The sequence below is a fragment of the Citrus sinensis genome, chromosome 5, assembly GCF_022201045.2.
Source record: "Citrus sinensis cultivar Valencia sweet orange chromosome 5, DVS_A1.0, whole genome shotgun sequence".
NCBI classification, from domain to species: domain Eukaryota; kingdom Viridiplantae; phylum Streptophyta; class Magnoliopsida; order Sapindales; family Rutaceae; genus Citrus; species Citrus sinensis.
The window spans coordinates 26,262,667-26,277,652 of NC_068560.1; the positions used below are offsets into that span (position 1 = coordinate 26,262,667).

The 14,986-nt window shown below is 46.0% G+C and overlaps 1 protein-coding gene across 1 annotated transcript in view; it reads left to right on the forward strand.

Moving 5' to 3' along the window:
• Positions 1-396: 396 nt before the first annotated feature.
• The window catches only part of LOC127902548 (sugar transporter ERD6-like 5), a 40,726-nt gene continuing 26,136 nt past the window's right edge, over positions 397-14,986 (forward strand). Inside the window, exons 1-3 of the mRNA XM_052441950.1 lie at positions 397-418; positions 528-587; positions 676-790. Coding sequence (XP_052297910.1) covers positions 416-418; positions 528-587; positions 676-790 — 178 coding nt within the window. The 5' untranslated portion in view covers positions 397-415. The remainder of the gene's footprint in view (positions 419-527; positions 588-675; positions 791-14,986) is intronic.

Consider the following 14,986-nt stretch of genomic DNA (forward strand, 5'->3'; position numbering starts at 1 on the left):
TAAATCAAGCAGACACCTATATATGCACAAAAGAAATTCATATTGGCACTAAAATTGCTTTAATTTTATTGAATCATGGATACAAAGTAATGAGCTAGCCGTTGGAGGGCAAACAAGAAATAAAATCTAGCCCGGTAACATTTATTCCTTTCCGTATATCAATGAATTAGTTAGTAATTTGGTTATGTTTGGTTGTCAAATATTTTGTTATAAAGTATTTAATAAACACTTGGGTATGCCAGTTGGAAGTTAATGTGATGACTGAATATTTAATTTACGATACAAATATATTATATATTTTACATAATTTTAAAAATAAAAGAACAACAAAAATTTCAAGAAATCTATTGACCGAATATATCTAACTTTTATTTTTGCTTCTTAAAATATGATAGTCCTTGTGTATGTTGGCATAATGGTAATAGTCTCTAAATGTTGTGAGCTTACATCGAAGGGTTCTTTCTCTGTAAAGATTTTTTTTTTTTCCCAATTGTATTGTCTGCCTAATTGGAGCAACATATGATCAGGGGTTTAGCATAGCTTTTGCATTAGGCATGGCGGGACTACCAAGTGTCATAATGGCTGAGGTATATGACTAAATGATCTAGCTCTACTTCTTTTCATGAATGTCTTAACAGGAGTCGATAAATAAGCTATTGAACTTCCATTTTGCAGATATTTCCTATAAACATCAAAGGTTCAGCAGGAAGCCTGGTGATTTTACTCCACAACTGCGGCAATTGGATAGTTACATGCACTTTCCATTTCATGATGGAATGGAGCAGAACAGGTATCTGAAACCCCAACCCCAACCCCCCCCCCCCACCCAAACACCAATATATATATATATATATATACTCATACTATTTTCCACTTCACAATCCTCTTTTCTTTATCTTGCTCTCTAATTACAATTCTGTGTTGGCTGCTATGGCAGGAGCATTTTCTATATTCTGGGTCATTTGCATTGTCGCTGTCCTGTTCGTTGCATTTCTGGTGCCGGAGACCAAGGGACGAACACTCGAAGAAATTCAAATATCAATTACAAAGTAATAATAAATTTTATAACAGAACTCCACATTTGTCCAAAACCATGCATATATAAATGCCTTAATAAAATGGTGTATATTATTTTGGGAACCAAGCCTTAATAAAATGGTGTATATGATCTTGGAGTCAAATTATTACAAAAATGAGAAAATGGCTAAGAGTTTAAAAGGGTGAGAGGCAAGGATTGAAAGATGAAGAATAAAGTAGCTGGGAGAAGAAGAAGAAAGTCGATAAGAGTGGGAAAACGTGCAGAATATGTTTCATAATTTATTGAGTATTTGTTGCGCATGTAGGGCGCATCATGGCTACAGAAACATCTCAGTTTATGATAATTATCATTTTGTTGTGGAATTAATTGGAAATTATCCAGACATACACATAAATAATATGAAGTTAAAGGATCAGGTCAAGAAAATGGACGCCAACCTTTGTGAGAGTGGTCAACTGCTTCGAAGTTCTCAATAACTCATAATATATTTCACTTTCACTTCTTTAGTGCGACTCGAATCCTCATACAACTCATAATATATTTGACGTCTTTAGTGTGACTCAGTTAAGTACTCTAGTGCATGACCTGTGAATTGGCCTTTATTCAAGGGTGCGTTTACCAGCACTCATGGGCTATGTTGGCAAGTCAAAGCATTACCACAATTTCCTGCCCCGTGCTGCTATTTGCCCCGAGTCAAACCCCAAAGATTCAAACAACGACGCCGTTCTAAGTTTTTTTTTTTTTTTTTTTTCAATCGAGAGCTCTATCTGCACTGCACCAAGGATATAACTTCTGCTTTCTCCTAACTGTTATCTTCCCTCTTTCTTCTCAAATACACTCTTAACTTTTATCTTCTTTCTGGGCAAACGATTGAGCTTCTTTTAAATTCTGAAAATTCTGATTTACCAAGCATAAATCTAGAAAACCATGAACAACATTTTAGGAAACAGAGTAGCACCAACTCAAATAGAACCAGCTTATCAAACCACTATAACCCAGCTTGCATATTTCTTTGTACATATTTCTAAGCCTGCCAACTTCTTCATCCATGGGCTGATCAAGCTTCTAGTCGAAGACCCACATGCTGCCCTTGTTAGACTCACTATCTTCATCAATCTCCACTCTAGCAGCCATTCTTAATCTCAAACTCGGCTTTAAATAATTGTTTATAGATTAAACCCACAAAACTTTTCCAGATTACCCCCACTTTGAAAATCCTAAAATTAAAGCAACTTGAAATAGGAAGAAATAACTTATAACTCAATTTTAAAATTTGATCTTTATTTGAAATTCATACTCCAACTAAGAAATGAAAAATCCAGAAAATAATTAAATTGAAAAATTAAGACAAAACTCTAATCAATTTAAGACAAAATAGAGAGAAAAATCTAAATAATAAAAAAGTTAAAAAACTTATTCCAATTTGACTTACAACCAAAGTAACAAATTGACGCTTACCAAAAAATTGAAAGGCGGAGGAAAGATTACTAAAACAAGTTGAAAATGAATTAAAAGAGGTTGGACGGCAAAGAACAGATGAAAATGGCCAAAACGGGAACTTGATGCTTTAATTCAATAAACAAAAACAATAAAAAAGAAAAAAGAAAAAGTTAACCAAATAATCAAAGAAGGTAAATTCTCAAAAAAAAAAAAACAGCAAAAGAAAACAACCTAGTTGAGAAGGACAATGGCGGCGGTTGGGGTAGTTTGGGACGACTTTGGTTGTGACTGGATATCACGTTGGTTGTGGCTGGTGTGACCTCGATCGTTAACGAAAAGGAGATAACTTTAGAAACGCTGCGTTTTTAGCCTAAGTAAGACGGTGCGTTGAAGTCGAGGTTTGATTCGGGATTTAATTCGGTGCAAATAGCTTTTTCCTTTCCCGCCTGTCCCAAAAGGGCATAAATAATTTTTTCGGGCAGTTGTAGTAGTTGTCATGCGCTTGCTTCGTTCATTTGCCTTGCTTTCTCGTGAAGAAATTAATCATCATGGAGAGACTAGAAGAAAGGTTGAAGTTGGAGGAAAGACTAATTCCAAGTTCTTCACTTGCTAATGAAATTGGGGATGACAGTGGCATGCAAGAAAGTGACTCATCAGTCACACCTGCTGTTGTTCTCGGCACTTTGGTGGCCATACGTGGTTCATTTGCTTATGGTTGTTCTGTATGTACCATTATTATCATCTTGTTTTTAGTGTTGTTTTCTCTCTTTCTCTTTTTCAGTTCCTTTTCTTGATGGCGTGTATTTAGACATGTTCATTAGTTACACTATAAACGTGAATAATTGGAGTGTCTTAGAATTGCAATTGGGCTGTTACATTCACATTCCATTTCATGATGGAATGGAGCAAAACAGGTATCCGATAATCCCCCATGCTTATACATTTTCCATTTCGCAATCCTCTGTCTTCTGTGTTGCTCTCTAGTTACAAGCCTGTGTTGGCTACTCTGGCAGGAACATTTTCTGTATCCTGGGTCATATGCTCCGCAGGTATTGCGTTCGTTGCATTCCTGGCGCCGGAGACCAAGGGACGAACGCTTGAAGAAATACAAGCATCAATTACAAAGCTTTCTGGGAGATAAATCAACATCACTCCACTGCAAGTGTAATAATAACCTGGTTTGGTTGGACTGCAAGTGTAAACTCGGCTCACAGATTGTGCTTGGTGCGACGTCCCGGATTAGACTGTATTGGACTAAAATGTATTAAGTTTAATACGGTACTGGATTATAATCTTTGTTAATTTTTTTTTAATAATAATAGATTAATATTATTTGTGTACTTTACATTCTTATTACTAAGTAAAATATTATTATTATTATTATTATTATTATTATTATTATCATCATCATTATCATTATCATTATCATCACTCCGGGCTAATGTTAATCGCTGACAATTTCTTTGTTGTCATATAAAACCAAAGATAAATTTATAGGGTCCAGTGATCATTTTAAAAACAAAACTTTAGAGTAGGGGTGGATAAAAAAACCGTAGTGTTAAAAAAACCGAACCGAACCGACGGTTTTTTCTAATTCGGTTCGATTTTTATTTTTTTAAAAAATCGAATATACCGTTTGTAAAAAAAACCGAAATGTCGGTTCGGTATTCGGTTCACTTAGCTGAACCGAAAAACCGAATTATTTTTTGATTTTATTCAAATCAAACATGATTTTTTTCAAATCAAACATGTGTTATTTCTCTTTATAACATTATGATTATGTTTTATATAGATGGAGTATTGGAGTTTGGTTATGTATTTTGAAATTTTAATATTTCATATTTTTGGAGTATCTTATTAATAGTTAGTAAGATATTAGTGATAAAATTTGTTTTGAATACTGTTGATGCCGAAATCTGGATGAGTTGGTCAGATCTCAGATCCCTGCATCATCATTAAATTTGTTTGGTGGGAAGCTGATGATTAGTTAGCACCATGAGCAGATTTTCTATGAGCAAATGTTCTGTGAGCAGAAAACCCATGAGCAGACGATCCATGATGCGAGATTCTGGTTGTCCTCGTTCTACGACCAGGGTCTCTGCTCGATCAACTTCACCACGACCAGGATCTCTCCTCGTAAAGCTTCTTCTCCAGAGGTTCCTGCGCACACAGACAGGTCAGAGTACGCCGGTTGTTTTCCCGGCGCAAACCCTCCGACGCTCAAGTCAGAAATAGGGGTTCTGGGAATGTTTGCCACGAATCTTATGGCTTCTTTTTAATCTCCGTTCTCGGAACTTTCTTTTCTTAGTTCAAATAGCAAAAAGTCTAACCTTTTTACCTTCGCTGGCTACCTTTTTATAGGCTTCCTCTGAATCCCGGTCTTCCGTAGTCCACGCCCATTATTCTCCCTACCCTCGGATGTGGATGCCCCATTGTAGTCATTGTGGGCGAATGGAGATGGACTTCGTGCCTTGATTCTCGGATAGGAACGCACGTCTTGCCAACTGTCGTTGACCGGGTCTCCTCGCCTTGACTCCTAGCAGGAATGGCCTTATGCCTCTAACGGGAGTTCATCCTCATGAATGGCATATTTGTGGACGAGCAGAATATTCTTGCTGCTGCTCCTCTGCTACCAGGCTCTTACAGAACACACCTGTTCGTAGAACTCTACTACCCAATATCTGCTCATCACGTCTGGTCTCGTCGAAGTATTTCCCTCAAACACCGGTCCCCCAGTTTCTGGTGTTGGGTAATGTAGTGGACCAGCAGTAGAAACTTGACAGTACTTGCTCGCGTGGGATTGTAAAAGGCTGCCAAGAGTCGTGTCGCATTTAATTGCGGATGAAGTGATGTGGCGGGAATCAGCCCCTCCATTTGAATTTCAAATCTACGGTTGCAAGATTCTCGGGATATGTGTCATTAAATGCTGGCAATCCAAAAGTTTGCTCCTCAGTAAGAAAACCCAAAGTCCTTAGACGCGAACTCGTCATTTTCTCCCTTTTCGTCTCTCCGGCGAATGAACCTCGGCATTGAAGCTTTCATCCTCGCCTCTCTCTAACCGAGTCCCTGCTTCAGGTATTTCTTCTATTTTCTCGGTCTTAGTTAGTTGTAGATAATTTCTTTTCTCTCTGCTTTGCTTGAGGTTGTAGTTGGCGGTGGTGTTTTGGTTAGAACTTAGGATATGTCGAAGGGTAAGGAGAAAGTCGTTGAGATTGGTGACGACGAACTAGGTTTCTTTCCTAGTCTGCTCGCTGATTCTGCTTTTGACCCCGGGGTCCCCTTAGAACCCACTAGGTCTAGTGTCGGGACTAGCGCTAGGAGGATGTCCCCCCAAACGACCTCCACGAGCGGAAGTAGTGGTGAAGAGGGACCTTCTGGCTCGGAAGACACCTTAAGTGAGGATCAAGGAGGTGATTCTGGTGAAGGATCTTCACCAGGAGCGCCGCGACCAGAGGGGCGTAGTACAGTAGGAGGTAGAGCCTCGTCGCGGGATTACGCTATTGATTACATGACCTGCACGACCACATTCAACGAGCTGGATGACCTCCGGCTCAGGTATAGCATTCCTGGTGAAATTCCTCTCAAGATCCCAGGAAAGAAGGATACACCTAGCCGGCCTCCTAGGGGATACGTTACCCTGTTTCTGGAAAGCTTTAAGTTTGGGCTAAGGTGTCCCTTACAACCCTACTTTGCCCGTATACTTAACGGGCTAAATCTGGCTCCTGATCAGCTGAACCCCAATGGGTGGAGAGTGCTCTCTGGTCTGTTCATATTGTGGGACAGATGTTGCCAAAGCGAACCCACGGTTGATGAGGTGAAGCACCTGTACCAGCTGAAGAGCAGCCCTAAAGATGCCGGCTGGTACTACTTCCAATCTAGTACCAAGAGCAGGAAACCCATAACTGATCTTCCAACTGGTGGTGGTGGGACTTGGAAGAGGAAATTCTTTTTTGCTGGGGGTCCTTGGGGTCAAGTTGCACAAATAGACGGGAAGGATTGTCGCGTCCCACCCCGTTTCACGGTCCCAGGTTGCCTGCTCGATTTAGATGTCTTGTATCCATAATTGTTCTTGCTGTATTGGTTTGTCTCTAACCAAGTGTCTGTTTGTGCTGTAGTTTCTTGGGGTGTTCATTTCCCGCTCAAGCCTGACCAGCTCAAACGGGTCGAGGCCGTATTGGTTAATTCCTGCCCGAGTCAAAAGCTGTTAACCACCTACAACCTGCTCGAGTCTCGTTTGGTGCCCCCTAGCCATAAGATGGAGGACGCAGTGATTGGAGCTCTCACCAAGAAACGTTCTCGGCCTCCGACAACCAAGCGGGACCAGAACAAAGATGCTCCTGCTACGAAGCGAAAGAACATCGTGCAGCAGGTTCCTCCCTTGCAGGCTCTTCCTCCTGCTCCTGCTAAAGTCGGGGAATCTAGTGGAGCAGCCACTGATCCTGCTTCCTCTTCTCCACCTGTCGCACCTCGGTCTCGCTTACCTGACAGCCGAGCAGAACACTTGGTCCCCTATCTCAATGAGTTGTCTAAACTCGTGAGCAAGAAGGACCTGGAGGACTTTGACGGTTGTACCCTGGGCGAGCTGGTGGGAGCCATGCAATATAGCACTTTCCATCTCAGCTGCATGACCACCTACTATAAGGCCAAGGTTGGCCGTTACGACAGGAAGATGAAGGAGGACATTCAATCGGCGACGACCAGAGCTGACGTTGCCGAGAAGAAAGCGGGGGAGCTAAACGTTGAGAACCTCAAGCTGATAGAGCAAGAATCTCTTGCTCAAGCAAAAGCCATTACCCTCGAGGAGGAGCTGACCAAGGTCAAGGAAGATCTGCAAAGGCAGAGGGCTATGTATGAGGCTCAGCTCGAATCTCTCCGCGATTCCCACCGAGCTCAGGTCGAGAACTTGGAGAGGGAGGCTGACAACCAATACGACCAGGGACTTCGGCATTCCTATCGCTGCATTATGGCCGTCCTCGGGAAGCAGCGTCCTGATCTGAAGATGGATGATCTTGCAGCTGGTGTTGCTCAACATATGGACGAGGAAGCGGCCAAGGAAGATGCCGAAGGGATAGAGCCGATCGTGATTGAGGAGGAAAGTTCTCCTCCTCGTTCACTCCCTGCTGACGTTGGCGAGGTGAGCACCCCTGCTGTCGTTGCCGAGGCGAGCACCCCCCGGACGCAACTGGTGATACCCCCCCGCACCTGGGGAGGTTCAGCCAACCGATGCTGCTCGGCTTACTGATCCGCCATCTTCTTGAACATTTTTCTCGCGTTGTAATTAACTACTTTGTTGGTTATTAATAGATTAATGAAAAACTGCCTTTGATTACTTTCTTGAGTTGTAATCATGAATTATTTTTTCGTTTGAGAATCTCCTCGTCTTTGTCTAGTCGAGCAGGATCGGGCTTGGCATATGGTTTTGCCACCTACCTTGGAAAATTTTCCGATGTTTGGGATTCTGCTCGTCTCCACGCGGTCGAGTAGATCCGACCATGTTTGGCTTCTGTCTCGCCATAAACAGGCTGTGAGACTTGACGAGCCTTTGCTCGCCTTAGAAATTTTTTCGAATGCTTTGGAGTCTGCTCGCCTTCGCGTGGTCGAGCAGATCCTGGCATGCTTGGCTTCTGCCTCGCCATAAAACAGGCTTTGAGACTTGACGAGCCTTTGCATGCCTTAGTAAATTCTTCAATACTTGGGATTCTACTCGCCGTCTCGTGGTCGAGCAGATCCTGGCATGCTTGGCTTCTGTCTCGCCATAAACAGGCTTTGAGACTTGACGAGCCTTTGCAGGCCTTGGATGATTTCTTCAAAGCTTGGGATTCCGCTAGCCTTCTCGTGGCCGAGCAGATCCTGGCATGCTTGGCTTCTGTCTCGCCATAAACAGGCTTTGAGACTTGACGAGCCTTTGCATGCCTTGGATGATTTCTTCAAAGCTTGGGATTCCGCTAGCCTTCTCGTGGCCGAGCAGATCCTGGCATGCTTGGCTTCTGTCTCGCCATAAACAGGCTTTGAGACTTGACGAGCCTTTGCATGCCTTAGTAAATTCTTCAATGCTTGGGATTCTACTCGCCGTCTCGTGGTCGAGCAGATCCTGGCATGCTTGGCTTCTGTCTCGCCATAAACAGGCTTTGAGACTTGACGAGCCTTTGCAGGCCTTGGATGATTTCTTCAAAGCTTGGGATTCCGCTAGCCTTCTCGTGGCCGAGCAGATCCTGGCATGCTTGGCTTCTGTCTCGCCATAAACAGGCTTTGAGACTTGACGAGCCTTTGCATGCCTTGGATGATTTCTTCAAAGCTTGGGATTCCGCTAGCCTTCTCGTGGCCGAGCAGATCCTGGCATGCTTGGCTTCTGTCTCGCCATAAACAGGCTTTGAGACTTGACGAGCCTTTGCATGCCTTGGATGATTTCTTCAAAGCTTGGGATTCTGCTAGCCTTCTCGTGGCCGAGCAGATCCTGGCATGCTTGGCTTCTGTCTCGCCATAAACAGGCTTTGAGACCTGACGAGCCTTTGCATGCCTTGGATGATTTCTTCAAAGCTTAGGATTCTGCTAGCCTTCTCGTGGCCGAGCAGATCCTGGCATGCTTCGCTTCTGTCTCGCCATAAACAGGCTTTGAGACTTGACGAGCCTTTGCATGCCTTGGATGATTTCTTCAAAGCTTGGGATTCTGCTAGCCTTCTCGTGGCCGAGCAGATCCTGGCATGCTTGGCTTCTGTCTCGCCATAAACAGGCTTTGAGACTTGACGAGCCTTTGCATGCCTTGGATGATTTCTTCAAAGCTTGGGATTCTTCTAGCCTTCTCGTGGCCGAGCAGATCCTGGCATGCTTGGCTTCTGTCTCGCCATAAACAGGCTTTGAGACTTGACGAGCCTTTGCATGCCTTGGATGATTTCTTCAAAGCTTGGGATTCTGCTAGCCTTCTCGTGGCCGAGCAGATCCTGGCATGCTTGGCTTCTGTCTCGCCATAAACAGGCTTTGAGACTTGACGAGCCTTTGCATGCCTTGGATGATTTCTTCAAAGCTTGGGATTCTGCTAGCCTTCTCGTGGCCGAGCAGATCCTGGCATGCTTGGCTTCTGTCTCGCCATAAACAGGCTTTGAGACTTGACGAGCCTTTGCATGCCTTGGATGATTTCTTCAAAGCTTGGGATTCTGCTTGCCTTCTCGTGGGCGAGCAGATCCTGGCACGCTTGGCTTCTGTCTCGCCATAAACAGGCTTTGAGACTTGACGAGCCTTTGCATGCCTTGGATGATTTCTTCAAAGCTTGGGATTCTGCTAGCCTTCTCGTGGCCGAGCAGATCCTGGCATGCTTGGCTTCTGTCTCGCCATAAACAGGCTTTGAGACTTGACGAGCCTTTGCATGCCTTGGATGATTTCTTCAAAGCTTGGGATTCTGCTAGCCTTCTCGTGGCCGAGCAGATCCTGGCATGCTTGGCTTCTGTCTCGCCATAAACAGGCTTTGAGACTTGACGAGCCTTTGCATGCCTTGGATGATTTCTTCAAAGCTTGGGATTCTGCTAGCCTTCTCGTGGCCGAGCAGATCCTGGCATGCTTGGCTTCTGTCTCGCCATAAACAGGCTTTGAGACTTGACGAGCCTTTGCATGCCTTGGATGATTTCTTCAAAGCTTGGGATTCTGCTAGCCTTCTCGTGGCCGAGCAGATCCTGGCATGCTTGGCTTCTGTCTCGCCATAAACAGGCTTTGAGACTTGACGAGCCTTTGCATGCCTTGGATGATTTCTTCAAAGCTTGGGATTCTGCTAGCCTTCTCGTGGCCGAGCAGATCCTGGCATGCTTGGCTTCTGTCTCGCCATAAACATGCTTTGAGACTTGACGAGCCTTTGCATGCCTTGGATGATTTCTTCAAAGCTTGGGATTCTGCTAGCCTTCTCGTGGCCGAGCAGATCCTGGCATGCTTGGCTTCTGTCTCGCCATAAACAGGCTTTGAGACTTGACGAGCCTTTGCATGCCTTGGATGATTTCTTCAAAGCTTGGGATTCTGCTAGCCTTCTCGTGGCCGAGCAGATCCTGGCATGCTTGGCTTCTGTCTCGCCATAAACAGGCTTTGAGACTTGACGAGCCTTTGCATGCCTTGGATGATTTCTTCAAAGCTTGGGATTCATCTAGCCTTCTCGTGGGCGAGCAGATCCTGGCATGCTTGGCTTCTGTCTCGCCATAAACAGGCTTTGAGACTTGACGAGCCTTTGCATGCCTTGGATGATTTCTTCAAAGCTTGGGATTCTGCTAGCCTTCTCGTGGCCGAGCAGATCCTGGCATGCTTGGCTTCTGTCTCGCCATAAACAGGCGTTGAGACTTGACGAGCCTTTGCATGCCTTGGATGATTTCTTCAAAGCTTGGGATTCTTCTAGCCTTCTCGTGGCCGAGCAGATCCTGGCATGCTTGGCTTCTGTCTCGCCATAAACAGGCTTTGAGACTTGACGAGCCTTTGCATGCCTTGGATGATTTCTTCAAAGCTTGGGATTCTGCTAGCCTTCTCGTGGCCGAGCAGATCCTGGCATGCTTGGCTTCTGTCTCGCCATAAACAGGCTTTGAGACTTGACGAGCCTTTGCATGCCTTGAATGATTTCTTCAAAGCTTGGGATTCATCTAGCCTTCTCGTGGGCGAGCAGATCCTGGCATGCTTGGCTTCTGTCTCGCCATAAACAGGCTTTGAGACTTGACGAGCCTTTGCATGCCTTGGATGATTTCTTCAAAGCTTGGGATTCTGCTAGCCTTCTCGTGGCCGAGCAGATCCTGGCATGCTTGGCTTCTGTCTCGCCATAAACAGGCGTTGAGACTTGACGAGCCTTTGCATGCCTTGGATGATTTCTTCAAAGCTTGGGATTCTGCTAGCCTTCTCGTGGCCGAGCAGATCCTGGCATGCTTGGCTTCTGTCTCGCCATAAACAGGCTTTGAGACTTGACGAGCCTTTGCATGCCTTGGATGATTTCTTTAAAGCTTGGGATTCTGCTAGCCTTCTCGTGGCCAAGCAGATCCTGGCATGCTTGGCTTCTGTCTCGCCATAAACAGGCTTTGAGACTTGACGAGCCTTTGCATGCCTTGGATGATTTCTTCAAAGCTTGGGATTCTGCTAGCCTTCTCGTGGCCGAGCAGATCCTGGCATGCTTGGCTTCTGTCTCGCCATAAACATGCTTTGAGACTTGACGAGCCTTTGCATGCCTTGGATGATTTCTTCAAAGCTTGGGATTCTGCTAGCCTTCTCGTGGCCGAGCAGATCCTGGCATGCTTGGCTTCTGTCTCGCCATAAACAGGCTTTGAGACCTGACGAGCCTTTGCATGCCTTGGATGATTTCTTCAAAGATTGGGATTCTGCTAGCCTTCTCGTGGCCGAGCAGATCCTGGCATGGTTGGCTTCTGTCTCGCCATAAACAGGCTTTGAGACTTGACGAGCCTTTGCATGCCTTGGATGATTTCTTCAAAGCTTGGGATTCTTCTAGCCTTCTCGTGGCCGAGCAGATCCTGGCATGCTTGGCTTCTGTCTCGCCATAAACAGGCGTTGAGACTTGACGAGCCTTTGCATGCCTTGGATGATTTCTTCAAAGCTTGGGATTCTGCTAGCGTTCTCGTGGCCGAGCAGATCCTGGCATGCTTGGCTTCTGTCTCGCCATAAACAGGCTTTGAGACTTGACGAGCCTTTGCATGCCTTGGATGATTTCTTCAAAGATTGGGATTCTGCTAGCCTTCTCGTGGCCGAGCAGATCCTGGCATGGTTGGCTTCTGTCTCGCCATAAACAGGCTTTGAGACTTGACGAGCCTTCGCATGCCTTGGATGATTTCTTCAAAGCTTGGGATTCTGCTAGCCTTCTCGTGGCCGAGCAGATCCTGGCATGCTTGGCTTCTGTCTCGCCATAAACAGGCGTTGAGACTTGACGAGCCTTTGCATGCCTTGGATGATTTCTTCAAAGCTTGGGATTCTGATAGCCTTCTCGTGGCCGAGCAGATCCTGGCATGCTTGGCTTCTGTCTCGCCATAAACAGGCTTTGAGACTTGACGAGCCTTTGCATGCCTTGGATGATTTCTTCAAAGCTTGGGATTCTGCTTGCCTTCTCGTGGGCGAGCAGATCCTGGCACGCTTGGCTTCTGTCTCGCCATAAACAGGCTTTGAGACTTGACGAGCCTTTGCATGCCTTGGATGATTTCTTCAAAGCTTGGGATTCTGCTAGCCTTCTCGTGGCCGAGCAGATCCTGGCATGCTTGGCTTCTGTCTCGCCATAAACAGGCTTTGAGACTTGACGAGCCTTTGCATGCCTTGGATGATTTCTTCAAAGCTTGGGATTCTTCTAGCCTTCTCGTGGCCGAGCAGATCCTGACATGCTTGGCTTCTGTCTCGCCATAAACAGGCTTTGAGACTTGACGAGCCTTTGCATGCCTTGGATGATTTCTTCAAAGCTTGGGATTCTGCTAGCCTTCTCGTGGCCGAGCAGATCCTGGCATGCTTGGCTTCTGTCTCGCCATAAACAGGCTTTGAGACTTGACGAGCCTTTGCATGCCTTGGATGATTTCTTCAAAGCTTGGGATTCTGCTTGCCTTCTCGTGGGCGAGCAGATCCTGGCACGCTTGGCTTCTGTCTCGCCATAAACAGGCTTTGAGACTTGACGAGCCTTTGCATGCCTTGGATGATTTCTTCAAAGCTTGGGATTCTGCTAGCCTTCTCGTGGCCGAGCAGATCCTGGCATGCTTGGCTTCTGTCTCGCCATAAACAGGCTTTGAGACTTGACGAGCCTTTGCATGCCTTGGATGATTTCTTCAAAGCTTGGGATTCTTCTAGCCTTCTCGTGGCCGAGCAGATCCTGGCATGCTTGGCTTCTGTCTCGCCATAAACAGGCTTTGAGACTTGACGAGCCTTTGCATGCCTTGGATGATTTCTTCAAAGCTTGGGATTCTGCTAGCCTTCTCGTGGCCGAGCAGATCCTGGCATGCTTGGCTTCTGTCTCGCCATAAACAGGCTTTGAGACCTGACGAGCCTTTGCATGCCTTGGATGATTTCTTCAAAGCTTGGGATTCTGCTAGCCTTCTCGTGGCCGAGCAGATCCTGGCATGCTTGGCTTCTGTCTCGCCATAAACAGGCTTTGAGACTTGACGAGCCTTTGCATGCCTTGGATGATTTCTTCAAAGCTTGGGATTCTGCTAGCCTTCTCGTGGCCGAGCAGATCCTGGCATGCTTGGCTTCTGTCTCGCCATAAACATGCTTTGAGACTTGACGAGCCTTTGCATGCCTTGGATGATTTCTTCAAAGCTTGGGATTCTGCTAGCCTTCTCGTGGCCGAGCAGATCCTGGCATGCTTGGCTTCTGTCTCGCCATAAACAGGCTTTGAGACTTGACGAGCCTTTGCATGCCTTGGATGATTTCTTCAAAGCTTGGGATTCTGCTAGCCTTCTCGTGGCCGAGCAGATCCTGGCATGCTTGGCTTCTGTCTCGCCATAAACAGGCTTTGAGACTTGACGAGCCTTTGCATGCCTTGGATGATTTCTTCAAAGCTTGGGATTCATCTAGCCTTCTCGTGGGCGAGCAGATCCTGGCATGCTTGGCTTCTGTCTCGCCATAAACAGGCTTTGAGACTTGACGAGCCTTTGCATGCCTTGGATGATTTCTTCAAAGCTTGGGATTCTGCTAGCCTTCTCGTGGCCGAGCAGATCCTGGCATGCTTGGCTTCTGTCTCGCCATAAACAGGCGTTGAGACTTGACGAGCCTTTGCATGCCTTGGATGATTTCTTCAAAGCTTGGGATTCTTCTAGCCTTCTCGTGGCCGAGCAGATCCTGGCATGCTTGGCTTCTGTCTCGCCATAAACAGGCTTTGAGACTTGACGAGCCTTTGCATGCCTTGGATGATTTCTTCAAAGCTTGGGATTCATCTAGCCTTCTCGTGGGCGAGCAGATCCTGGCATGCTTGGCTTCTGTCTCGCCATAAACAGGCTTTGAGACTTGACGAGCCTTTGCATGCCTTGGATGATTTCTTCAAAGCTTGGGATTCTGCTAGCCTTCTCGTGGCCGAGCAGATCCTGGCATGCTTGGCTTCTGTCTCGCCATAAACAGGCTTTGAGACTTGACGAGCCTTTGCATGCCTTGGATGATTTCTTCAAAGCTTGGGATTCTTCTAGCCTTCTCGTGGCCGAGCAGATCCTGGCATGCTTGGCTTCTGTCTCGCCATAAACAGGCGTTGAGACTTGACGAGCCTTTGCATGCCTTGGATGATTTCTTCAAAGCTTGGGATTCTGCTAGCCTTCTCGTGGCCGAGCAGATCCTGGCATGCTTGGCTTCTGTCTCGCCATAAACAGGCTTTGAGACTTGACGAGCCTTTGCATGCCTTGGATGATTTCTTCAAAGATTGGGATTCTGCTAGCCTTCTCGTGGCCGAGCAGATCCTGGCATGGTTGGCTTCTGTCTCGCCATAAACAGGCTTTGAGACTTGACGAGACTTCGCATGCCTTGGATGATTTCTTCAAAGCTTGGGATTCTGCTAGCCTTCTCGTGGCCGAGCAGATCCTG